The sequence below is a fragment of the Oryza sativa genome, chromosome 3, assembly GCF_034140825.1.
Source record: "Oryza sativa Japonica Group chromosome 3, ASM3414082v1".
Classification (NCBI taxonomy): domain Eukaryota; kingdom Viridiplantae; phylum Streptophyta; class Magnoliopsida; order Poales; family Poaceae; genus Oryza; species Oryza sativa.
In genome coordinates, this window is record NC_089037.1 from 24768225 (window position 1) to 24795807 (window position 27583).

The window sequence follows — 27583 nt, forward strand, 5'->3', positions numbered from 1 at the left end:
TAGATTTTGTCATATAACTGAAGGACAATCTTATAAATCATGAGTGAGACTTATGGATTTTTTTTTACTTTAAAACACGTTCCATAAAGTCTCATTCACATTTTATAGAATTTGATGAAATTTTCCATAGTCTGATAATGTATATCCTGGTGCTAAGTGAAACTTATTAATTTCAAAGCGACCTAGTGTAAACTGAAAGTATATGCTAAACCTGGGGTAAAGTGAAACTAGATGCACTTTGCACCTTAGAGAGGGAATTGGACAGAGGTGGTGAGAGGAGAATAGAGAAAAAAGAAACTGTGTCTATGACCTAGGGGTTCCACGTTTATCTTTTATGGTTGTATTGCCACGTTAAATAAAGACCGGGTTAATACGGCATGTGGACGTCACTTCGATAAAAAGAAAAAAAAAGTATCCTTAAAACAGTCGAGATAGTTATGAATAGTTTTATTAGTTGAAGGGACGGATATACCGGTTTTGCGATCGAGGGATATAACTTAAAGAATACAACCTATATCTGAGGTAGTCAAATTGGACTTTTTTTCCTTTTGTTTTTGTTGCAATTGGGCCAGATTGGCCGATCTTCTTCCGGCCCAAATACTCTTCGTTGTTCCCATTCACACTGCGCGAGTCGAAGTCCCAAGCGCTCGCCGCCGCCGCCGCCTCCTCTTCTCCGTCGCCGGCAGCCGGTCGCCGCCACCGCCGCCGATCCGAGCCCGACCGCCAGCCACCCGCTAGCTCCCTCTCTCGCGTTTCCAAACCCCCAAAAAGGTGGTGCCGCCGCCCCGTGTTCCTCAGGCGCTACCACTAATAACAAACTAGAAGAAAAGGGAGGGTTTCCTGCGATTTCTCCTCGATGCTCCGGATCGCCTCTCGCGCGGTGAGAGAAGATTTCGATTTTTTTTCCGACCATTTCCCTCTTCAAATCTGGCCCCTTCTATGCCCACTCGCTTGCTGGTGTCCAAGAACCACGAAATGTTTCTCCTCTCTCTCCCGTTCGCGTTTCATTACTGCTCTCGATGTAGGGTTTGCTCGGTGGTAGGAGATGCTACAGCGCCGCCGCCAAGAGCGGCCCCTCGATCGCCGGGGTAAGCGACATCATCGCCGTCGCCTCCGGGAAAGGCGGCGTCGGCAAGTCCACCACTGCAGGTTCTCTTTTCTTTCACCGTTTATTTCAACATTTAATTAATTATGTTGAAATAGATACAGCGCCAGGCTTGTGCAGGCAGATGCCGATTATTGAGGTGCAGAATTTCAGCCTTGTACATTCCAATGTACGTAGTATGTAGTGGCTATCAATAAGGTTAACCTGTCAGGTTTCTGAATTTTGCTGTCCATGCTCGCTAGGCATGTGTATCGAATTTGTACTCAGCCATATTCATTCAATTGAACAAACTTGGGCTAACTTATGGCGCTCAGAAGAAGCAGATTGTTTTGTGGACCTGTTAGATCAAAATTTCCCCTTATCCTAATCATTTGTTTTCCTGCAGTTAACATTGCTGTAGCACTTGCCAAGAAGTTTCAGCTTAAGGTTGGTCTGTTAGATGCCGACATATATGGACCATCCATACCCACAATGATGAATCTCCATGCAAAACCTGAAGTAAGTGAAGGTATCTGCCGTATCACTCTCAAAACATGCAACAAAGTACATAATGTTTTCTTCTTAAATTTGGATGCTACTATGCTACGATTCTTAGCTACCTTTTAGTTGTTTACTTGTTACCCCTAAAGTTTTTGTGTTTTTCTTTGTCATACTTTTGAATGTCTCACAACTACTGAACATTTATTGTTTTGTTCAACTTTCATTTGTAATTTTGATCTATCTGAATCGAACTAAACCCGAAAATTTTAATACATGTTGAATTAATAATTAATATTTACTTTATTGACATAAAACACAAGTCAAAACTACACAGAAAGCAATGACGAGAAGTCTGCCTTTGAAAAAACTGTGCCTGTTTATTGCTATATTGTTTTTGGTAATTCTCACTGAAGAAGTAATCCAGTTAATTTGTGCATGTTTAAATATTACGAAGTATTTATAAATTCTAGTCAGTCTGCAAACTCAGTTTTAATTGTTTATTAGGCAAATGAAACCAAGGTTTGTCAACACTTTTTTACTAATGGCGTTTCAGTTTGCAACTGAACTACACTTGTAGTTTCGTTTACTTAGGTGGTTGGGTTCAAATATTTGAGCAGCAGGAACTTGCTATTTGAGTAGTTTCAATTAGTTTGGAACTAATTGCAACACGCTTTTTGACCAACTTTGAGCATAAATTGAACTCCAGGATTCTCCAATTGTAAAAAAGGATTTGTTTTTATCACAATTATAGATATGTAGATTGACTCACTCTAGATGAAGGGGGCAATTTTGGACATGGCTAACATAGACTAGCTGACTAAGAGAGGAGTGTGCATTGGAACTTTGAAACATAGGGAGATTCCTTTCTTATTCCATTGCTAGAACATACTAAAACTTAGGCTTCATTTTTATAATGGAGGATGATTTCACCACTAAAAAAATTATCTATTATTAAGTATTCCTAGTTATTAGATAATCTTCCAAACACTCAAAATTGCAACATCCTGGTGCATGCTGCCCCTCCTGGCTGTGGCTTCCCCTATGTCCATAACAGTACTCCATCAACTTTGTGTGACACTTTCTCAATCTTGACTTACTGAGCATTCAAGAAAATGTATATCCATTCTTTCACCACATTTGCATCAGAACACACATTCAATTGGGTAATAAACATGGTAAGGAAGGGGAGAAGAGGGTGAGACAAAAGACTCTTGTTTATTCCTTGGTTGCTGGAGAAGACAACCCGATCGTTGTTATACGGGATGAATTAACTCTTAAAAATGTCCTTTTAACTTATCCGATGCCATCTCTAAAACAGCTAACCCACCCATGTGTCACTACATGAACAGTACTATCATTTATGTGAACAATACTGCTGGCCATAGAAAGGTGTGGTGTGACTTTCTTCCATGATGCCCCCAATGGACTTGATATGACATTGTTTGGACCTTGAGTTCTTTATCTCAGTGCAAATATCTTTACCTGACATTTTGCTTGTGTTAGCTATTTCTTCATTGACTGACTGTAATTATCTCTCTTTTGTCCAGATATGAGGATGATTCCAGTTGACAACTATGGAGTACAATGCATGTCCATTGGGTTTCTTGTTGACAAAGATGCACCAATTGTTTGGAGAGGTCCTATGGTTTGTTTTTATGTGCTTCTGTTAACTTCTCATTTAAAGTGTCTATACCCTTAGTGGACGTGTATTTTTCATATAAACTATAAAGTATTTTGTCTGTTCTTTGCCCATTCTTAATGAATATAAAAAAATCTGCAAAGATTTACCATTGGAAGCATGCATATCAATGTGGAAGTAAACTATTGCGAAGTTAGAAACATGATTTAATTTTCTTCCATAAATTTTCAGCCCTCATGCACTAACACAATGATGGGCACATGGAGTACATGTTTTCTTTTGCGTAGCAACAAGCAAGTCCATACGCATGTTATTGAAATATGGTTGCTTTTTGTAATTTTTGTAATCTTCGGGACAACAGTGTTGGTAGGATAGAAAGAGCTAGTGGATGTGGACGTTTTCTTTACCTTTTCATTCCACATTTTTAGTTTTTCTCTATCAAAACTACAATATATATTGAAATGACTAGTTAAAATTATTTAATATTGCCCCTGAAACCTTTAAATGCTGCATGTTTGATAATTCCATGGCAATAGCACATCATGATTCATGAATTGCAACAAAATAGGCTATTTTCTAGAATTTTCAAAAAAAAAAAAAAACTCATCTATTTGTCTATGCAAATTTAACAAACAGGTTCAATCCTACGTGTGAGGTAGAAAAAAAAAGACAAATTGTACGTGCAATACCAACAAAAATATATTATTGACATCAATACCACTCTTTTGTAGTATTCCTTTAGTTGTGCAATTGTTTGTGAAATTTTTTGTATGGACGCAAGACATAACCTCACCTATGGCTGTGATTTCTTTGAGAATTTCGTAGAGCTTCTTTGTATGATTCTCTAGGAATATGCACATTGATAATATGTTTACCTTGAAAGACTATTGTTTCATGCTTCCATTTTGGTCTATTGTTTTATAAAATTTATGTTCCTTATACTACAACATTTCTTGGTATCAGGTAATGAGTGCTCTTGAGAAGATTACAAGGGGGGTAGCCTGGGGTAATCTTGATATTCTTGTTGTTGATATGCCCCCGGGCACTGGTGATGCTCAGCTATCAATGTCCCAAAGGCTTCGGTTATCTGGTATTTATAAGTCGGTCTGTGAAGTTTGAAATGATGGTTTTCTATAGCTTTTTCAGTATTTGGTTTACATGTTTCTGCAGGTGCTTTAATTGTTTCAACTCCCCAAGATATCGCTCTAATTGATGCTAGAAGAGGAGCAAATATGTTTCGTAAAGTTCAAGTCCCTGTACAGTCTATTTAACTTATGTATTGTGATTTTCCAATGACATAAGGCATTGTTCCTTCATGACTGATAAATAATTAGCCTCCATTTGATGCCGTATGGATGAACCATTCCATAATGTTACCCATAGTCTTACCAGCAGCATGACTTAGTGAGGCATTTTGGCAGATTCTGGGTTTAGTGGAGAATATGAGCTGTTTCAAGTGCCCGAAGTGTGGTGAGAAGTCTTACATTTTTGGGGAAGGTGGAGGTCAGAGAACTGCAGAAGAAATGGATATGAAATTAATCGGTGAGGTAAGAGAAATCTAACACAACTTAGAATTGGCATGAAGTTGTGGACTTATTCAGCTGTGAGTTTATGACAATCATCTGCACCTTACATATTTTTCTGTGAGAAAAACTGGACAGATTTTGTAGCACCGTACTGTTGTTTACATGTCTAAGTAACAACCTTTCTAAAAGACAATTTTTTTATGAACATGAAATCATTTTATCATGTTCTTGTGGTAAATTTACTAGTTTTACGCTGTTAAGGAACCGGGCGATTGTAAAATATGTATTATGAGTACCATGTTTGCACAGCTTGGTCCTATCCCTGCCCTGTGCTGCTGATTGAAGTTGACTGAATGAGTTCTGAATATATCTAGTCAATATAATGTTCTGCAACTTTATAGTCGCTAAATACTTCACTATGTGATCATGTCCACTGCCATTTATTTTGAAAATTGTCATTCTTAATTATGAAATGCATAACAAAAGTTGTAGGCTTTTTTAGTTATGAGTTATTACAACAAAGCTGTGATTTTGCGTAATTTACGCATATATTCTTGAAGCTTACAAAATAATAGGACTCAGAGTGATGAGACCATTGCTGATTAATACCTTAGGGTAGTGGAAAGCATTGAGAAAGATCCAGAATCTTAGTGGCTAGCACCACAAGTTGGTGGGCTAGCTAGCCTGGGTTTGAGACTCATCTCCTCCTTAATACCATTGATATGGAAGTCCTTCCTTTCATATCCACCTTTTTTAAGTAGAAAGCATTTTTCTTTCGGGGCTATTGCCTTTTCTGGGGGTTTTCTTTCTTGATGTTTCCTTCCAACTCCATATCATTGCAATAACTGACTTGCTAGTGAGTTTTCTAGGTTTCTTATGGTACTTTTTCAGTAGTACTGGCCCCGCTTATCCACCATAGGAGTAATTTCTAACTTCCATCTGACTATTTTCCTTCTTTTTTTACTTGTGCAATAGATACCTCTTGAAATCGACATCAGAACAGGTTCAGATGAAGGTACTCCAATTGTGATATCATCACCAGATTCTGCATCGGCACAGGCCTACATACAGGTCGCTGAGAAGGTGATCCACAGGCTGAAGGAGTTAGCCGAGGAACGACAGATGGGACCAGAAATCTTGCTTTGAGAGTTCATACCGCCCCTGTAGAACTGTTCCCGTTCCTCTTCTGGTTCGAGCTGCATCCCAGTAGCTGATAGCCTTTCACTCAAAATAAGAAGTAAACATTTGGTAACATCCTTGTCAGCCCCACAAAGTGTAGAGGCCGGGTTTGATAATCCTTTATCTAAAAAAACATCCTTGTCACCCATGTACTTTTGCCAAATTTTGTAACATTGCAGAAATATTGTTGAATCCTGGTATAGGATCATATACTCATGTACCATTTTAGAGAAGTAAGGAATTTTCACTGCGTTTATTTATTGGGTTAATTGGATTTATGCCATTATAAAATTTCACGTTTTTAAAAATACCATTACAATTTATAACTAATTGAAACGATGCCATTATAAATTTGTTGAAACCGTATACATACCACTACTTACCCCTTCAATGAATACACATAAAAAAGTTTGGACCAAGTTGCCACCATCTTCAACCTTCATTCCATCGCAGCCCCATCAATTGAAGCCTCACTATTTGCCACACCATATTTCGTTCCTTGCGACGCTATGTGCAGGATGGACTTGCACAACAGGGAAGTCACTGACTAGCTCGTCCATTATGAGTTGCATGGGTTAGTTGACGAGGGGAGGGAAGCCGCATCAGTGAGTCGACGCGTCCAGCATGATGGGGACTGGATCAAGCTCACTATAGATTGGTGTAGAAGAGGGGAGAAGATAGAGGAGGAAGAAAGAAGGCATGGGCAATTTCGTCCAAAAAATTTAACAAATGCATTGGAAAGGTAAGTAGTGGCATATCTTAATTTTTTATAATATTGTAATGGCATCTTTATAATTAATTGTAATGGTATATTTTCAAAACGTGCAAATTTATAATGGCATGAATTGTAATGGCATCTTTACATTGACGTGTGAATTATCGAGTGCTAACATAAAAAAATCTCTTGTCTCAAAATATAGCTATTTTTAGACATCTCCCCCGCATTCTATCCTAGTCACTTCATACCTAGGGAAAAACAAGAAAAAGAACGCTGCTACTACTCCTAAAGTCTTACCGCTGCAATTGGGGGTGGATAACGAGTCAACTCGGCTCGTTAACATTAATGAGCTGAAAAGCAATCTTGTCTTGTTAAAGCTCATTAATGAGCCCTATCTCACCTATATCATATTAATACTTTCAATTTTACTATTTTATTATACATTAAAAAAATAATAAACACTAACTAATAAAGAATGCAGTAAATAGAAATAGTTTAGTTTTGATGGAATTAAAAGACTAAGCACCGATTAAAAAGCAGTGAGTATATAAATATATGGTGATATGTTTTACTAACGAGCTAATGAGCAGCTCACCATCTAAAAGGCTAAAAGGCTAGCTCAACTTGACTCATTAAGACCACGAGTTTAAACCGATCTAAGCCAAGTTCGCTACGAGCCGTTCGAGCTTCTTTTTTCCACCCATAGCTTCAATAGGCTCTATGAGCTGTAGATGCAGTAATGGGCCCGTTTGGGTGGGCCTCGGCTATTAGATCTGGATTTTCCACATTTTCCATGCTCATAATCTACAACATTGAAATAAAAAAATATTAGCTCTATGGCACGCACGTGATTCAGGAACGAGTTCTCCCCTCTTCCGAATCGGGCAGCTATCCCTGCTGCCACCTCCGCCCCCAATCCCTTCCTCGCCGGCTCATCGCAGCTCGCCGTGGTTTCGTCGCCGGGGTCGTCGCTGCCTCATCCTCCTTCTCATCTACCCCCTCTGTCCTATAAAAAAAAATCCAATCCTAGCTACGAACCTGAACACACATGTCCAGGTTCGTAGCTAGGATTGGTTTTTTTTTGGGACAGAGTAGTAGGTAACCCTTTTCTTCTTACCTCTACGCTCGTAGGCATTCTCCGCTTGATCAGGGCAGAGGAGGGTTCACTTGTCGTGCTTCCCAACTGCAGGGGTTTGGGTATTGTGGAATTGGATGCAATTCTAGTAAAAGGAGATCTTTGGTCTTGCGATTGAGAATAAATTGGGCCTAGTCCATTATTCCAACATTAACTTCGTGAAAATTTGTGAGCACTTGCTTTATTCCCAAAGTGATCTTTACATCATTTGTTACTCGTGGAGGTTAAGAACTCCTAGACGGCTAGGTGTCATTCTTGAGCCACCGATCTACATGTGGTTGGCCGGAAGAAGTTTGTGTAGGTCGGATCTCGCCTTCGAAAGGGAAGAGATACCACTAGTACAAGCAGGAGTGCTTTATGCAACCTCTTGAGGAAAGGGTTAGTGAAAACCTGGCTCTTTGTGAACTCTGCAACAGAGAGTAGAATACCCTCAAGGATTCGAACTTCGGAAACATCTCATATTGCAACAACCTCGGTGATATCCCTCTCTCCCTCCTCTAGCTTTGCTTGTTTGTGCCGCTATAAGTCTAGTTGTTGTTTGTGCTAGTATTTCATTATTGTAGGCAACTAGATCTAGCATTTCTTTCGCTTGCGAATACTCTGTGATTTTAGGAATTTCTGAAAGTCCTGCTTCCGCATTTTCTTAAGTTTTTAAATCAACCTATTCACCCCCCTCTAGGCCTAATTGACCCTTTTAATTGATATCAGAGCCTAATCTCCAGATTAGGCTTAACTGCTTGGAGAGATCATGTCGGGTCAAAAGGAGGAAGGCAAGGAGGGTGAAACAAACGGAGCCAAAGTTCCGTTTGATTACTCTTCCATGACATCTACATCTTATATGAGCACCTATACCCTGCTTGGAAGCATAAGATGAAGATGCACTTGAAGTCTATTAACCCGTCTATTTGGAGAATAGTCGAAAAAGGCTATGATTTGCAGAAACCCGATGATCCCACCAAGGAGGACGACGAGAACAAGCACAAGAACGCTCAAGCCGCTAACTCCATACCTAGCGCCTTGAGTGGAAGTGAGTTCAACTGAGTGGATGGCATTGAGGCATCTTGTTCTAAGATTGTCCCAAGCAATGAACCGTGCTCAAGGTGTAAGGATATTGATATTGATGCTTATGCTACTAACTCTACATCTTTGAGTGCTTTACAAAAGCAAAATGAGAAGCTTATGAGACTCTTTTACAATGTCCTTCTAAAGTTTCACATCGTAGTAAGGCCCTAAAGGAGTACCTAGGCTATCAAAGGGACAACTTCAATCATGAAGGTTTTTGGTATGTTCCTCCACCAAAAGGCAAGGTGGATAAAAGTGTGATGATCAAGAAGACCAAGGTCTAAACAACTTTGTTAAGGCCAAAAGTATCCTTCCTAATGAGTGTGCTTCACAATGTTCATTTGATGCTTCTTATGTTCTTAGGACGAATGCTAATGGTCGTGTTGTAGCTAAGTATGTTGGCCTAAGGGGCAAGAGTGCTTCTATCAAGAGAGTGCTTTGGGTGCCTAAGGCACTTGTTACTAACATGAGAGGATCCAACCATGTATGGGTACCTAAAACTAGTAATTAATCTCTTGTAGGAATATATCTTCGGTGGAAGAAGTTGGGCGATTGATAGTGGATGCACAAATCACATGATCGGAGAAGAGTCAATGTTTTCCTACCTTGATCCAAATGGCACTTCACAAGACAACATAGTTTTCGAGGATGATGGAAAGGAAAAGGTAATGAGATTAGGTTAAATTGCAATATCAAATGATCTTTCCATTTCCAATGTCCTCTTGGTAAAATCTCTTAACTATAATCTTTTGTTTGTTTCTCAACTATGTTCCTTGGGTTACAATTGTCTTTTCAACGATGTTGATGTGACCATGTTTAGAAGGAATGATTCCTCCATAGTCTTTAAGGGTGTTCTCAACGGAAAGCTTTATCTTGTGGTTTTCACATCACATAAAGCTAAACTTGAGACATACTTAGTGGCTATGACCAACACGGGGTGGCTTTGGCATCGGAGGCTAGCCCATGTTGGTATGAGGAATCTTCACGAGGTTCTAAAAGGCGATGACATCCTTTGACTAACAAATGTGCAATTAAAGAAAGATAAAGTGTGTAGCGCATGTCAAGATGGGAAACTCTAATTGGAGCTCATCAGCCGGCCAAGAACGTGATGACTACCATAAGACCATTGGACCTTCTTAACATGGACCTTTTCGGACCCATTGCTTATCTAAGCAATGGAGGTAACAAATATGGTCTTGCTATTGTTGATAACTTTTCATGCTTCACATGGGTGTTCTTTTTCATGACAAGAGCGAAACACAAGCAAGTCAAGAAGTTTGCAAGAAGAGCACAAAATGAGTTCGAACTCAAGATCAAAAACATCCGAAACGACAACGGCAAAGAGTTCAAGAACAAGTGCGTGGAGAGTTTCCTTGATGAAGAAGTGATAAGCATGAATTCTCGGCTCCATACTCACCTTAACAAAATGGAGTAGCCGAGAGGAAGAATATGACTCTCATCGAGATAGCAGGGACCATGTTGGATGAATACAAGACCTCGGACCGTTTTTGGGCCAAAGCTGTCAATACCGCATGCCATGCCATCAACCGTCTCTATTTTCATCGTCTTCTTAAGAAGACTCCCTATAAGCTTCTTACCAGTAATAAACCCAATGTCTCATACTTTCGTATTTTCGGTAGTAGGTGCTGCATTTTTAATAAGAAGGCAAGATCTCAATGTTTGGTACTAAAGTGGAAGAGGGGTTCTTCCTTGGATATGGTTCAAATGAATGCGCACATCGCGTTTTCAAAAAAAATCTCCGGTGTTATTGAGATCGCGCGAGATGTGACATTTGACGAGACTAACGGCTCTCAAGTATAGCAAGTTGACTCACATGTACTAGATGAAGAGAAGGACCCTAGCGAAACTATCAAGAGGTTAGCTCTAGAAGATATTCGTCCTAGAGAGCAATAACATGGGCCTCTTCCTCCACACAAGCGGAGCCATCCACATCCACCCAAGTCAATGATCTCTCACCCTCACACTTGGATCATGATGAAGGAGTCATGCACGTGCCATCTTCACCAATCAACTTTGCACACCCAAGGATACACCAAAGCATGCAACGAGTTCACCCCACCGACAACATTCTAGGTGATATCAACAAGGGAGTGTCCACTAGATCTCGAGTTGCAAATTTTTGTGAATATTACTCTTTTGTAACTTTTAACCACTAAGTGTAGAAGAAGCACTCGGTGATCCGGATTTGGTGATGACAATGCAAGAAGAGTTACAACTTACCACGGAGTGAAGTGTGGACATTGGTGGAGAGACCAAGGCAAAACGTGATTGGTACCAAATGGGTCTTCCAGAACAAGCAAGATGAGAATGACGTGGTGATAAGGAACAAGCAAGGTTAGTGGTTTAAGGGTTCACCCAAATCAAAGGTTTGGATTTTGGGGAAACCTTTGCACCGGTAGCTAGGCTTGAGTCAATTCGAATTTTATTAGCCGAACAAGCAAAGTTAGTGGTTCAAGGGTTCACCCAAATCAAAGGTTTGGATTTTGGGAAACCTTTGCACCAGTAGCTAGGCTTGAGTCAATTCGAATTTTATTAGCCGAACAAGCAAGGTTAGTGGTTCAAGGGTTCACCTAAATCAAAGGTTTGGATTTTGGGGAAACCTTTGCACCGTGTAGCTAGGCTTGAGTCAATTCGAATTTTATTAGCCTTTGCTACTAACCTTGATTTCAAGCTCTACCAAATGGAACGTGAAGAGTGTATTCCTTAATGGTCCAATTAATAAGTTGTGTATGTAGAGCAATTGCTAGGTTTTGAAGATCTAAAGTATCCTAATCATGTTTATAAGCTTCACAAGGTGCTCTATGAACTTAAGCAAGCTCTAAGAGCATGGTATGAATGCCTTCATAATTTCCTTGTTAAAAGTGGCTTTAAGATTGGCATTGCCGATTCCACACTCTCTAGACCTAATTCACCCGGTAAGTTTGAAACGAAAAGCTCACTGTCATAACTTTTTCCTAGCATTTTTTTTTTGCTATTTTTAATGAGACGAAAACCGTATTTTTCTCGCATGTTTTTTTGTTTTTTTTTCTCGTGTGTTTTTTGCCTGTTTTTTCTGACAATCTTTTTCTCGCGCGTTTTTGCTTGTTTTTTTTGAGTGTTTTTATTTTTTGCTTTTTTCCAATACAGGAGAATAGATAACGAAACAAAAACCGTGTAGGAGATGAAAAAAAATGGTGGACCCTATCCGACCCAAACGTCCATTAATTTAGCATTTTTTCGGTTTTCCAGAGTAGCTTATTTTTTTATAAACGGTGTTTTTTTTCTTGTGCGGTTTTTGCAAACCATTTTTTTAATTGTGCATATCGCTCCCTATCCTTTTGTCTTCTTTGTTCATTATGATCCAAGAGTGGGGACAACGATGTAGATGCCATGTCACCAGTATTTATCATGCTAGCTGGAGCTGTTGATGATAAACAAAAAAGTTACATTAGTTATTTTGCTGCATTATTGGAAAATGAGATGCATGTTAAGAGATGTAACATATATATTCAATTTGTTCATTGGTTGAGTTTTGCTCAAAAGATTGTCTTCAACCTTCATTTCATTGTCTTTTACAGGGAACCACAAGGAAATACTTACTATAGGTAAGGCGCTGTTTAGTTCCCAGAAAGTTTTTACCAAAAACATCACATCGAATCTTTGGACACATGTATGGAGTATTAAATATAGATAAATTAAAAAACTAATTGCACAGTTAGGAGGGAAATCGTGAGACGAATCTTTTGAGTCTAATTAGTCCATGATTAGCCATAAGTGCTACAGTAACCCACATTTGCTAATGACTGATTAATTAGGCTCAAAAGATTCGTCTAGTGGTTTCCAGGTGAGTTATGAAATTAGTTTTTTCATTCGTATCCGAAAACCCCTTCCGACATCCGGTCAAACGTCCGATGTGACACCCAAAAATTTTCTTTTCGCGAACTAAACAAGCTCTAATATGTAGTATTATTAACTACACAATCTCATATTCAACCAACGAAGTAAAATGCATATAACATAGTTGTTGGATTACCTAGCATCGACATAGACGCGGAACTCTTGGACTAAAGGAGAGTTATGTGCTGTTTTGCCTTTTACCCAAGTGCTATAAGGCTGCCAGTGATTCTTTGTTACGTGCTGTGATTCTTTATGGTTTATGCTATGTATGTATGTGTGTGTGTATATATATATATGTATATATATATATGTATATATATATATATGCACTTTCGCCTAGTAATGCTAACCGAATAGGACTCAGTATAATTTAAACCAAGTCCTATTCGGCCCAAACGGAAACGAACAAATTCGTTTTTTTTCCCACGTGATAGAATCGGATTCGATTTGTTTTTTTTTACCGTATCGCATTTTTTTAACCGTGTCACATATATTAGGATTTGTTTTTTTTTACCGCGTCACCTGTAATTCATTTTTCTTTAGAATTGGACATATTCTTTTTTTTTTTGCCCTTTTTTACCGCGGCGATAGAGTTGGATTCGATTTTATCGGACATATTTGATTTTTTTTATCCTTTTTCGCCCTTTTTCATCCTTTTTTTTGCCGGCTTAAAATTTTGGGAGTATGTGTTGTACAACCTCACTGGAAAGCTTAGGAACACATCCGTATCCGTGGAGATATCTACACATCCAAATCTCAAAAGTCTACTACAACTCCACATCCAAATCTCAAAGTCTACAAACGGTTATTATATCTCCATATTTACATACTTCATGGAGAAAAATCGAACGGAGAAAACTTAAAACACGTTGTTTGTTGAGCCAAAGTTCATTTTTTGCTCCTGTCGGATTTCCCTAATTTTTCTAGATTTCCGCGGTAGCCAACTTATGTTTATCAACGAACCCAATATTGTACTTAAAAAATATATACATCACAATAGTTGTCACGGACAGTTTTTTCATGCTTCTCAAAACATTGTTGAAAATCTCCACCACATTGCTAGTCATGAAGTTGTATCGACGTCTATCGGTATCGAATGATCTGGCCCATTTAGCCTTAGGTGGCATATTGTCTTAAGTGGCCCGTTTAACCTTTAGTGGAAAATTCTAATTTTCATTAAAAAAAACTAATTCCTCTCTTTAAAAAAGGGAAAATTTGGGAAATACCATCGCAAAGATATGTGAGTTGCAAAATACCATCATACGTGAGAATGACATGTGGGGCCCGGACCCACATGTCAATGACACATACGATGATATTTTCCAACTCCGTGATTTTTGTGATGGTACTAGGCAAATTGGCCAAAAAAAATATACCTAAAATACCTCTAAGAAATGTAAAAACTCAACACGTCAGTAATAACTGGACTAGAAATAAACTAAATCATATTTTTATCTCTAGATCCCGTTGTAATGCATTGGTATGTAACTAGTAAATAGTAAATAGTGAAAGTCACAAGTCACTTCAACAATATACTATATATATAGTGCACTATGATAATTGGATTCATAACAAGTGTCAATTTATAATTTATCCAATATATATATATATATATGTCTATATATAGTTTCAATATTATTAATCTTTATAGCATTCTAGATTATGTTTAGCAAAAAATATCTTTCCAGTTTTTAAAAATAAATACAATATTATTAACAAATATAATAATTATTTTACTCATGTGAAGGCATAGATAATATATATTACGGAGCATACACACATGAGCTAGTTGGTAGTATTCATGTGGAAGTAATAGTGTTGGCTCTAGGAATATTATTATCGAAAATAAAGAAGAACGAGAAAAAAAGAAAAAAAATGGAACAACGGAAGAATATATGGTTAAAGTTTTAGTTTCACACTGTATTATGATAAAGAACAAATTTAATAATATTAGTATATTATCGATTAATGTGAGCAACTTTTCTGCTCATGTGTGTGGGCTATACTAATCTCCTAGTTTTCTTACCTTCTCTCGAAGTTCTCCTGCCATGTTTAGGTAAGAAATGTCTTGAATGAAATAAATAAATGGTTTAACTGATTATTTTTTATGGTTGTTACTTAACTTGGGGGGCGGGTGTGAATAGGCGATACTAAAAATACATAGCACCTAATTAAAAGTAACCTAAGTCGCTAGGCAGGTGAGGGATACAACTAACAAGCAACTAGATTATATTTTGCAATCATAGGGTGAGAAGGGCTTAAGTATGTTTCTATGGTAGAAAATTGCACAAAAGTAAATGCAATAAGTAAATGAGACAAGAGACAAGAAATTTTCCACCCGAGGTTCGGAAACTCATCGGTTTCCTACGTCCCCGTTGAGACAAACCCAACTTCACCGCTCAAGCCATGAAGCCACCGAACTCCTTCGTCAAGGGGTGGGCATGGTGGGAGTCGGCCTCGAAACCAAACACACACAAAAATGGGTTCAACCCAACCCGACCCATTCCAACCTTTTAACCAAACGCATGCGAAATGGACTACCCAAGCCTCGATCACTAGGGTAGTTCTTCCTTCACTCCGAAGGTGGTGAACTCCAAACCACTCACAACCAACACTAGGCCTCCTCTACAATCTTTTCAGAGAGATCACCGGGCAACTCCTCCAAACCGTCTAGGAGGCAACAACCTCCAAGAATAACAAGTATCAACCCAGCTCGGAGATGATCAAGTGTCAGACTAGGTCAAACAATGAAATAATGCACTTGTCTTGGCTCAAACAACTCTCCAATACCAACAAGGATGAACAAATGCTCAAGGATTGTGAGAGTGGATGCAAGGAGTGTATGCAAGTGAAGCAAGTGCCAAGAGAGTTCTCTTGCTGCTGGTAGGGGAGTATTTGTACCACCACCCACAAAAACTAGCCGTTGGGGGTGAAATCTCCATCCTCGGATACTTGCCGATCGGACTGCCATGAGGTGGTCGGTCAGACCTACCTCTCATGTAACGTTTAGAAAACTAGTCATTATAGTGCATTTAATGCATAGGTGACGGCTAGCCGGTCAGACCGTCATGGGTCGGCCGGTCAGACCACCAGCAGCTTGGTCAGACCGGTGTCGGCTTTGGATCGCCAAGCCGGGGCCAACACCTCGGCTCATCGGCCACCCGGTCAGACCGGCCTAGACATGTCAGTCAGACCGGCATTTAGCCCACGGTCAGACCGGCCTCAAGGAGAAGGAAATATGAATGAAAGAATTCGAACCAAGTGACAATGCAAATGACCTAATGTGGCATTTTGATCAACTCTTTACCTAGGTCATTACCTCTCCTGACAATACGGTAAAGCTAGCAAAAATTTGATCGCCCAACACCTCGATCTATTCAAATAAACTGCTAGATTTATCACCTCCGCTCGTTAACGCTAATGAGCTAAAAAGCTATTTTGTCTCGCTAAAGCTCCTTAATGAGCCCTATCTCATCTACATCATATCAATAATTTCAATTTTACCATTTTATCATATATTAAAAAATAATAAACACTACTCCCTCTATGCCAAAATATAAGGCACAACCACTTTTCTCTCATGTCTCATAATATAAGGCGTGCATGCATGCATATATTAACTAGCACCTCTTGGTCCAATATAATTGATTTGTTTTAAATCCTATACATCAAATCTCCCAATCACATTGCTTGCGTGCCTTAAGGTGATCCAACAAGAAGGTGATTAAATGTTTTCTTGGTCTTTGTGTTATGAGTGGTTGAGCCTTATATTTTGGGATGGAGGGAGTAACTAATAAAGAATGCATTAAATACAAATAGTTTAGTTTGGTGGCTCTACCATCGCTCCACCTCCAAGTCCAGTGACTCTGCCACTACTTCGCACACTAACTTTCTCTTTGGAGAATCGCTAGATCTAGCAAGGAGGATCTCGGATCTAGCATCTCTGCTCTCTGCCTGGTCGGCTCCTGCCTCCCCAAGTCCCTGTAAGGCGACAGCTCGGTCTCAACGGCGACCATGACAATAGCGTGCATGACAACAAGGAAAGAGAAGAGACATTTTGGTGGTTAGAGTGTGCGGCTGCGCATGCGAAAGTGAAGAGGAGAAAGAGGTGTGGTGGCAGTGCTTGGAGCAGCAACTAGTGGTTGCCATTGGCATGAGAAGTTTGCGGTCGACACAATTTCCTACCAAGTTCCTCGCATTTTTTTTTCTCTAAGTACTATTGCTATGTGGGTCACCAATCATTATAAAGAACTACCAGCTAAAAGGTGTGTGCATTGCAACATATATTATAAGAGATAAAAGTAAAAGCAAAAATTACAAGTTTATAGACATAACTAATTATTTAGGCATACAAAGCCGGGGATTGCTATCTGGCGCGCGCGCCAACAACGGAAGTCACGCGCGCACCAGCTGTCACCCTGCCACCGTTTCTTTCCCTTTTCCCGATTTTCTCTCTCTTTTTTCTAGCGTTTTTTTTTCGCGCGAGTTAGCTAATCGATTCGGTTTTTTGCCATATGTTTCCTATTTTAGCGCACCTCTCACGCTATTTCCTTTTTTCGTTTTCTTTTCCGATTTTTGTTAGTTGCTAGCACACGTGTTTTTAAAAATTTTTGAATTGAAAGTTTTCAAATCTTGACTTGAAAGTTTCAAATTTTGAGTTGAAAGTTTTTAAATCAGGGTTGAAAGTTTTAAATTTTGAGTTGAAAGTTTTCAATTTTTGAGTTGAAAGTTTTTAGATGTGAGTTAAAAGTTTTCAAATCTGGTTTGAAAGTTTTCAAATATGGGTTGAAATTTTTCAATTTTTGGGTTGAAAGTTTCAAGATTTGAGTTTAAAGTTTTCAAATATGGGTTGAAAGTTTCAAATTTGAGTTGAAAGTTTTTAAAATTTGAGATGTAAAATTGAAAGTTTTTAAAATTTGACTTCAAAAATTCAAATTCAAATCTGAGTTGAAAGTTTTCAAAATTTGACACCACCTATAGATTTTTTTTAATATGTTACTTAAAAAAATTCTTATGTTAATTATTGTTATTATCTAAAACTAACAGATTAGTTATCGTCATTACGTCAATACGTGTTTTCGAAAATAATTAAAAAAAAAGTCAAACCACCTCTGCGTACGCGCCGGAAAAAGAAGTAAAACAAAGTGAAACCCTCCGCCGCTCCGCTTGCGCGTCGCCGGCGCGTACGCGCGAGATAGCTTTTCCGTACAATGCCATATACAAAATAAAAGTGTTCACGTGTGAGAATCTTGTGACCTCGTATATCAGTAAGTATATAGATGTAGGCCTTGTTTGGATCCAAGAAATATTTTTTAGCCCTCCATCAAATAGTCCAAATAGCTCTAAAAGATCCAAAAGGGTGAGCTATCTGAGGGCTATTTGAAAATAACCCACTCAAAAAAACTATCCCACCCAAAGGGTGCTAATTGGGGCTATTTTTGGTGGGGCTCACTGAAAAAGTGTCTTTTTCTCTTTATCTCTCTAGAAAGGTACATAAAGGCTAAATAGCTCTCAAAATAACCCTTGGATCCAAACAACTTAGGGCTATATTTTTGGAGGGCTATTTTCTTATGCTAAAAATAGCTCTTAAAATAACTCTTGACTAGTTCTCTAAACAAGGCCGTAGTAGTAGATGTGTTGTGATATTAAAGGCAAATTCGGATAACACTTTCAGAAGTACTCCTTTTGGGAAAAAAAAGTAACTTAGATGAGGTCGTTTTTGTTTGTTTTTTTTTTAACGGAGGGAGTATAGTTGTAGTAGATGTGTAACATAGCCTAGGCTTTATAGGGTAGTGAAAAAATTGAGATAAAAGGTGGGGTACTCCGAGTATATTCCCCTTCCTTCCGTTGGCGTAAAAGAAACAGAGAGATCTCCCGTCTCGTCGTCTCCTCCGCTCCTTCCGCCTCCCCAACACGAGTCGCGCCGCCGATCTCAGCAGGGGAGGGGAGGGGAGGGGATCCTGGTGAGGTGAGCATCCACATCCTCTTCCTGATTCATCTCTCTCCCACCCCACCGGGACTACGTTTGTCTGGAATTTGCTCGCGTCCGTTCGTTAAACCCTAGCTTCTCTTGTAGATCTGGAAGAAGCTCTTCTCTTAATTCCAGAGCCTTAACCTTAATACTAGTAACACTTTGTTTGTTTGTTCCCCCAAAAGTTTGGGGGTTCAACTGTCCCAGGTTGGATCCGCCCCTGCCCCCTAGCCAAATGTTTTTTTTTTTTAAAAAAAATTCAAAGTCTTGGGTGTTCATGTGCCTTAAATTTATCATCGGAGGGAGGGAGTAGTATGACTCATTGAACGTAAATGCCATTATAATAGCATACATACCTGCTAAGTATTCAAGGAAGTCTTATCTCCTCTAGGTATCAAGGTTACCTGCCCATTCAAGCGTTTAAACATGGGCTGGCCACTCATTAAAACTGCTATGAAGTACACAACTGTAGAAGAGAATAGAATTCTATGTGTAACACCTCAGAAGTAATAAGGAGTAAGGTCCACAGTGGGTTTTGCCTGTCATACATTACATACATGTCTCCCTGATAAACTTAAATTTTGTATCTTCCATAAATTTGATATAGCTTGTGGTTTCAGTCTGACATTCTTGTTTTTTTCGTGACCAGCAAATATGGATGGACTGGTAGAGAATTTTGACGCAGATGATCTCGGCGAAATGCCTCAGAATCATTATAATGAAGAACAACTGATCCCCTACAGCGATGTGTCACATCCTTACAACGAAGAACCCGATAACATGGACAACGTAGAAGAGGGGAACCCATACATTCAGCAAGTGAGTTTGTACAGTGAAGAACCAGAGAATCAGTACAATGAGGAGCCATCAAACCCTTATCAGGAAGAGTCGGATAATGCATACAATGGGGAAGTGAAGCAACAGGATAGCTTGCCGGTAGAGGCTGATAAGAAATGGCCTGGTTGGCCAGGAGAGAGTGTTTTTCGTATACTGATCCCAGCCCAGAAGGTAGGTGCTATCATTGGCCGCAAAGGGGAGTTTATCAAAAAGATGTGTGAGGAGTCTAAAGCTCGCATAAAAATACTTGATGGCCCGCCTGGTGTACCAGAAAGAACAGTAAGTTCTCTATGAAATAAAAAATCGACTATACTCATTTGTTCAAGTAGTAGCACCATATTTCTTATGATGTCATGGTCATTATGCGCTAGGTTTAGGCATGTCCATGCATGAAGTCATGTTTCGTTAATTGTTGACTGCAACACTAAATTTTTTAGTATTTTTATGCTCTCATCTGGAACTAATCAGCTATAGACTTCATGTTATAAATCTAGAATTGGGATGATTTACCAACATAGCAGCAATTCAAGCACCTCATTTCTTCATCTTACTCTTTATATTTAGGGAGCCAAAGCCACAAGTTTGGCATGCTCGATGGCTCAAATCTAAAGTTGGGCTGTAGCGCTGTTTGGTGGTTGTTTGTTGCAACCTGGAGGGCTCATTGTAACAGGGGGATATACTCATAAGAAAAATAGTTAGTTGAGCACTGGAAGTTCCCATGCTGAAATTTAAAATACTTTACTGAAGTCCTGTTGAACTTGCATGAATTGTAAGATGCGGTTACTGATTAGATATGTGGTTAAACTATGCACTTACCATAGCCTTATATGGTATTAAAATTACATTACATACAGCTGTAATGTACACAGAGGTGCAAATAATGAAGAATTTATTTAGTTTAGTATTGCCAGTGAAAATAATGGAGGATTGGCTGTGTAATTTTCAGGTAGCTTAGCTGAATTCCGGTCTTGGGTGTACTTACATGTACTTATATTACCCTTAAAATAGTGAACAGTTGGTTTATCTTCTGTGAGTAACAACTGTATAATCTACTATTGCACCTTGAGGATGATTTTATAATGCTTTAGGGGAAGCTGGCCATCTTAGTTATAGTTAATAAGATTAAAATCAAGCTTCAATCGTGAAACATAATTATTATCCCATTCCTAGCATTGGCTAAGTTCACATTTGTGAATACATCAATACAAAAGGAGAAAATATATGTCCCGATGAATGATCAATGATTTTCTTTCCCTGTACAACTTAAAATATTTAGTGTTTCAATAAAACAACTTAAAATATTTTCATGCAATGTTAGTGGAAATCGCTAAACAAATATAACTAGTAAAAAGTAATCTCAGAGCATGCATGGCGACAAGTGCATTTGTCTTGGTCACATAAAACATAGTTGTGAAAAAGAAAGCTAAAATTTTCCATGGCATTGTTGCCATGATGTTTATGGTCCACAATATCAGATGGTTTATCAAACATCTGATATATCTGCTGTACCATTAATTCATTCTCCACTGCACTTTTTAAGTTGCAAGACACCTAGCTATGAGTTTCTTCGCTTTCTAAACATTCATTTAGTATCTAGGTGTAAAGTCAATATGATATCAAATATTAGCTGAACAACGCTCAGAAAGTGCAGGAAAGTAAGCTCTGCGCACACATTAATAATAACGGCTCTAAAACTAATAAGACTAGAAGATCAAACTCCAAAATTGACTACCTTTCATAATAGTAACACAAATTAATGTTTACAGGTTGTGACTGCAGTCTAAGGCCCCAAATCAAATCACCATTCCCAAAACGATGAACAGACATGGTTTTGAAAGTTGGGATTCGTGCTTCTGTGCTGCAAATATGATCTAGTATTGAGTATTGGATGAAGATTCTTTTCAAGACATGCCACATATTATCTGGTAATTCTACGACCTATTTGATCTTTTGACTGAAAGGAAATCACAATCCCACCATTGGCACAAAGTAAAAGAACAAAAAAATGCAATTTAAAATTGGACTGGATGATGAATTAGATACTAATTTATAACCTGACACATGAAAATGAATACAGGTTTTTGGTATTCCTTCTGGAATTAGCTAAAGTTTTGTACTTTCATGCTATTTAAATTATGAACTAGGGAAGAAATTAAATTTTAAATCACTTGAAAAAAGAACAAAAATATATTTAATCTTTCATCATCTGGCTTTACGATTGGATGAATAATATAATATGACCAGTGTAAAATAGTAAGGTGAACAATAACCATGGGATGTTGAATTTGGTAAAGAAGCATAGTGACTAAAATAAAAAGTAATGGCGAGTCTCTTGGTTGTGAATACTCCTTGAATTCCGTCTATGTTGATTGTGCTATTCAATGTTTTGTGTTTCTTGTTTCTGTAGTCATTTTAGCATGATATGATCTGTTGCTGCGGGCTGAACTGCTAATTTGACTGCTATAATATGGATTAATATAAAATAAGCTGATGTGGGAGATTATATCTGATGATATTCAGCACCCACAATTAGGTCCTTATTTAATCCTAGCGTAACAAATATTGATTGTTTAGTTTATATGTGGAAAGATTCTTTGCCTAAATATGTGCAGAGAACACTTTCAGCTATTGGGCATTGTGAAGTTTACCTAGAAGAACCTAGTTATGGTACTGACAACATTTTATCGCTCATGTTTCAGTACAGTAGTATCAGCATAGCATATTTCACCTGTTCTGGCGTTCTTGAGTTCATCTTGGTCTGCGTATTGTTTCTCATACCATTTTCCAGTACATCTACTATTTAGCTTTGCCTTTGTAAAGTTTTTTTTCCCCTTTTTTACATTAATGTGGTGAACAATATTCTTTCCCATTTTAAGGTAATGATTTCAGCAAAGGATGAGCCAGATGCACCTATATCTCCAGCTATGGACGGGTTATTTAGAGTCTATAAACGAATAACTGATGGTTCAGATGGTGATTCTGGTCAACCTGAAAGAAATATTAGTAATGTAGGACCAACACGACTGCTAGTACCAGCTTCCCAAGCTGGCAGCCTTATTGGGAAACAGGGAGCAACCATTAAATCCATTCAAGATTCTTCAAAGTCCATTGTTCGTATTGTTGGTAAGGTTTTCCATATTTTTCTAGACATTATATTTCTTTCTCTTTCTCATATATCATACAATACATACATTGGATCCTTGAGGTTATATTCTCTGTCTTGCTATTCCTACATAGAGGGCATGGGAGGGAACATATTTTTTGGACTGTCATGAAGAGAAAACCAGTGATACATCTTTTAATGCCAATTTTAACTGACACACCAAATTACAAATTCACGCTTCTTCAATATGCATATAAGCATATTAGATCTCCATTGCTTCATGCCATTGCAGAATTTGGTCTAGCAAGAATAAATTAGAGCAATGTTCTGAGCTGTTAGCTGGTTTCCTGTGAAATATTGAAAACCATATTCAGGTTTTTCTTTGTAAATATTGTTGTTCTTTTGAATGCTAATTAATATCAGAGGAAATAATATTGTTTGTGATGCTTTGGCACATGTCAGTGTAAAAGTCTTATTTTATCTGTGAACCGAATGCCATGATTGTTTTTTCTGTTAGTTGCTATGGTTTGGGACCTATGTTTTGCTTATAGCTGAATATAATTATTTTTTTATAGAGAATTGTGAGCTCTTTACCATTATGTTTTATTCAATTCCAATTGTTATTGTTACAACATTTGGTTGTATTATTATAAGTTTGATTGCTGTTGGTTGATCATCTGTATTGGCATGCTGTTATAGCATATGGGGAATTCTTAATTGATACGTATATTGCATGTGCATATGTGATAAATATGCAAAAGGTAGTGTTAATTATCAGTCTTATGCTTATAAAAAAATATTATTATATTATTCCATATTTTCTTTTCAGAGACTTTGCCTCTTGTTGCACTAAATGATGATAGAGTTGTGGAGATACAAGGTGAGCCTGTTGGTGTCCAGAAAGCACTGGAATCGATAGCCAGTCACTTAAGAAAATTTCTTGTTGACCGCAGTGTTCTTCCTCTTTTTGAAGGGCAAGTAAGTTAGATTTTTCTCAGGCATCTGGTGAACCTCTCAGTAAATGGGTTCATTGCAAGCATTCTTTGATCACTAAATTTTCATCTCTACAGATGAAAATGCACAATGCACAGAGGGAACAAGCAATGGCAGCTCCTCAGCCTTGGGGCCCACCTCAACCTTGGGGCCCTCCTCCAAGCCACCTCCCTCCTGGTGGTCCAGGTTATGGTGGACATCCACAGTTCATGCCCCCAAGGCCGCAAGACAATTATTATCCTCCCCCTGATGTCCCCTCTATGGAAAAGCAGCCACACTACGGTATTTCTGCCTATGGACGAGAAGCACCAACTGGTGTTTCTGCTTCTGGGAATCAACCACCATCACATGTGGCTTCTCAGGTCAGTTTTTGTTGCACTTTGAGCTAAACACGATAGTACTTTTATCTTTAAAATGCTAATTCACGAGGCAGCTACTGATATGTGCATCCGTCAAAAGGTTACACACAACATGCAAATTCCTCTCTCCTATGCTGATGCTGTGATTGGAGCAGCTGGTGCTAGTATTAGCTATATTCGTAGGCACAGTGGTGCAACAGTAACTATTCAGGAAAGCAGAGGTGCACCTGGGGAGATGACAGTTGAGATAATTGGTAGTGCATCCCAAGTCCAAACTGCCCAGCAACTAGTCCAGGTATATTTTCTTGCATGCTATTCTGTTCCTTACTTGTATTTGTATTGTCCTATGTTCTGCTTCTGCATGCTTCATTTCATTGTTTTTTTCCCTTTTTTCATTTCTGCAAATTCTATTATCTAAATATGGCTCATGGTATATCAGCTATACTAAATGCACTATACATTTCTTGAGTTGTTGACTATTGGATAGCTACAAATAATTTGTTTCATCTGAAAAACATGTATGGATATTACTGCATGTGAATATGCAAATTAGTAAGGGCTGAGAGGGAGGGAGAGAGAGAGTGAGACTTAGGGGCTGTTTGGTTGGTTGCCACACTTTGCCACGCCACACTTTAGCCATGCCATAGTTTTTTAGGCATGTGTTTGGTTTGCTGCCGCAATTGTGTTATGCCACACTTTCTTAACTTTGGGACCCACATGTCATGCTCTCAAATTTAGAGCTAAGCATGCCACACTTGTGGCTAACTATTTCTAAGCCACATTTATGCCACCATGCCACAACTAGCCTAAACTTAGTTATGGCAATGTTAGGCATCAACCAAACATCCCCTTAGGCTGCGTTCGTTTCAGGGGTTCCCAACTCCCCCCTCGTTTTCCGCGCGCACGCTTTTCAAATTGCTAAACAGTGCATTTTTTGCAAAAAGTTTCTATGCGAAAGTTGCTTAAAAAAAACATATTGATCCATTTTTGAAAAAAAAAAGCTAATACTTAAATAATCACGTGCTAATTAATCGCTCCGTTTCCCGTGCGGGAGGGATCAGTTCCCATCCTTCTGAAACGAACACAGCCTTAGAGACTTAGAAGCCTTAAGAAAAAGGTGCCATCAAAGAGATAGACCAAATGAAAAATATAGGGTATGTTTGGAGCTGCAGAAGGGGCCTAGACTTTCTGTGCAAGGACATCTGCTTGATGAAAGCAAAAAAGAAAATAAAAATCTTGCTTTGAATGGCAACCTAGTCAACAACAGCAAAGAAATCCCATCTCTTTGTGGGGAGCCGAATTGCGGCTCCTACAGAGGAAAGCGAGAGGACAGAAAAAAAGTAGTATGCAACTGTGATTGTGGATCTTGCATGAGTCCTATAACCAAAACGTGGCTTCCCTTCTACCTGAACCTTGCTTAGGATAGCAAAGTGAGGAATCCATGTTCATTTTGATTTCCTGTGTTTTTTCTCACCAAGTGTGGACGGCACTCTTCTTGAGGATGGGGTTATCTGATGTGGCGCCTCAACCTGAAACTGAACCTTTTTTGAGATGGTGGAGCCAAGCTACTAAAGACCGGCTGAAGGAGGTGCAAAAAGGGATTAACTCTTTGGTTACCTTAGTGGCTTGGGAGATTTGGAAAACATCGCAATGATTGTGTTTTCAATGGCGCAGAGAATGAGGGTAATCTTTGGTGTTTCGCAGGAGCAAGCCCTTCAAAAGCTCCTTAGTGGGATAGCAAACCTGGGCAGCTAGTGCTCCCCGGTGTGGTCTTGGGTGTGTGGGTCTCGGTGGGAGGGCTCGGGTCCTCCTACTGTGTTTTACTTTTACTTTGTTTTCTCTTCCCCTTCAATGAAATGCAGTTCTCCTGCGTTTTCGAGAAAAAAAAACATATAGTCCCTGCTCGCCAGCTAACCCTTGTCTCAGCCCATGAAAATATGTACATATAGATTATATACAATATGATTTGTGAAAAGAAGGAAAATGCCATGGAGAACTGATAAGATGAGGGGAAAATGTTATGGAGACCGATAAAGTGGGTTCACTGAAGATGCATGCTATAAGACTTGCAGATCAAAATGCCTTGTATTAACCTGGGAGAAAGTCAAACTGAACTTCTTTTCTGCCTTCCTTTCATGGGCTTCCAAAATAGTGGTGGTTGCTCCTGTATCAGAAAATGTCGAACACATGGTGAAGTGTCAAAAACATATTGAATGTATTTGGTGATGTGTTTTGGGCATCATTGGCACAATAACTAAACCACACATCTGGTATATCGAACACCCTGGAACGTCTTTGTGGTGACAGTGTTTTGGGGGACGGTCCTTTCGGCATCTCCCATGTATTTATTCTTCTTAATGAAATGAAGCGCAGCCCTCCTGTGTTTATGAGAAAGAAAACTAAACCACATATCGGTTGTTGCTTGCCTACCCCTTTTGGTTTGAAAATAAAGGAAATTAATCTTCATCGAATTATAGCAGTAGGGAGTAGTTTAGGAAAATATGAATTTTGTTGAAAGAACGATTAAGCATTGGCATTGTAACTACATGATCGAAGCAATCACAAAAGAGAGGAAAATGAACATGCGTTACGCCTTGCTACGATGTAATTTCCATCCTTCTACTTCTCTTAAGCTAACACCATCTGTTGCTTGCAGAATTTCATGGCAGAAGCTCCTCAGGGCCCTCCTCCGCCAGCTTCTAACCCTCCGGCTCCAGCAGTTGATCTGAGCTACGGTTCATACCCACCACCATATGGCGCATCCTACGGATCGGCTGCTTCAGGAGCAGGGCCTGCACCTCACAATGGAGGCAGCTACGGTGGCACCACCTACCCAAGCTATGGATACTAAGTATCAGCAACGCTCAGCTTAGCTTTGTGTCGGTTGATGAACAGTAGTACATTTTTGCTGCCGAATAATGACAATCCTGGATTCCTCAGCTGCGACTACCTTAAGCTCTTAGTTTACTTTTTCTACTCTTTTTGCCGTGTGTATGCCCAACCAGTTTACTTTTGGAATATGTTTATTCTCGTGGTCTGGATTAGTTATATAGTAATCCGATGCTGCCCTTTGTCGTCGGAAACAAGTGGTTGACTGTCTTTAAACTCGATTTTGGGGTGGAAAGTGCTGAAATTTACCAAGCAAGTCGCGCATCAGACTACAGCTCTGATACCTATATCCCCTGTTAAGCTTGGTTTCATCTCTTTATTTTTCTTTTCCAAAAAGGGAACACGCTTGGTTTCATCTCTTTATTTTTTTTTCTTCCCAAAAGGAAACACTTTTCTTATGTCAACAGTCTAAAGTCTAAGCTGTACTACAAGTTTTCAGGAAGCGTCGTGTAATTTTCCTCTATTTTCAATCTCCTGCAGGATGGAACCTTCCATAAACACTCTTAAAGCTGTGGCCACGGTTTATCTACATCTGCTCTAGAAGGAAGAAGACTACCGATCTAGGCGTGTAAAAATCGGACGCTGACGTCAGCATGACGTTAGCGTCACGTATGCGTGTAAAACCACTTTAAACTATTTTTTTTCTTAAATTATTTATCCAAATCATGATCCGATTACACCATTAAATTT

At 38.9% G+C, this 27583-nt stretch overlaps 2 protein-coding genes across 2 annotated transcripts; both read left to right on the forward strand.

Annotated features, from left to right (window-relative positions):
- The first annotated feature begins 615 nt into the window (after positions 1-615).
- Positions 616-6185, forward strand: LOC9271868 (iron-sulfur protein required for NADH dehydrogenase, mitochondrial). Its single transcript, XM_015772830.3, has 8 exons — positions 616-880; positions 1026-1149; positions 1491-1613; positions 3133-3230; positions 4188-4314; positions 4395-4480; positions 4646-4771; positions 5726-6185. The coding sequence occupies exons 1-8, from the start codon at positions 857-859 to the stop codon at positions 5894-5896; spliced, it is 879 nt and encodes a 292-aa protein (XP_015628316.1). The 5' UTR covers positions 616-856; the 3' UTR covers positions 5897-6185.
- A 12402-nt stretch (positions 6186-18587) lies between these two features.
- On the forward strand, positions 18588-27090 carry LOC4333505 (flowering locus K homology domain). Its single transcript, XM_015777033.2, has 7 exons — positions 18588-18709; positions 19362-19828; positions 22426-22672; positions 23482-23630; positions 23723-24007; positions 24105-24299; positions 26661-27090. Exons 2-7 carry the CDS (start codon positions 19367-19369, stop codon positions 26853-26855), a joined length of 1533 nt encoding a protein of 510 aa, XP_015632519.1. The 5' UTR covers positions 18588-18709; positions 19362-19366; the 3' UTR covers positions 26856-27090.
- The last annotated feature ends 493 nt before the right edge of the window (positions 27091-27583 follow it).

What these genes read in the sequence shown, in the direction of transcription:
- LOC4333505 (XM_015777033.2), top strand. Translation starts at nt 19,367, where the DNA reads ATGGATGGACTGGTAGAGAATTTTGACGCAGATGATCTCGGCGAAATG. An exon ending in CTGGTGTACCAGAAAGAACA is followed by an intron (nt 19,829 to 22,425) that starts GTAAGTTCTCTA and finishes TCCCATTTTAAG; the next exon opens with GTAATGATTTCAGCAAAGGA. An exon ending in CATCACATGTGGCTTCTCAG is followed by an intron (nt 24,008 to 24,104) that starts GTCAGTTTTTGT and finishes ATCCGTCAAAAG; the next exon opens with GTTACACACAACATGCAAAT.
- LOC9271868 (XM_015772830.3), top strand. Translation starts at nt 857, where the DNA reads ATGCTCCGGATCGCCTCTCGCGCG. An exon ending in AAAACCTGAAGTAAGTGAAG is followed by an intron (nt 1,614 to 3,132) that starts GTATCTGCCGTA and finishes TCTTTTGTCCAG; the next exon opens with ATATGAGGATGATTCCAGTT. An exon ending in ATATGAAATTAATCGGTGAG is followed by an intron (nt 4,772 to 5,725) that starts GTAAGAGAAATC and finishes CTTGTGCAATAG; the next exon opens with ATACCTCTTGAAATCGACAT.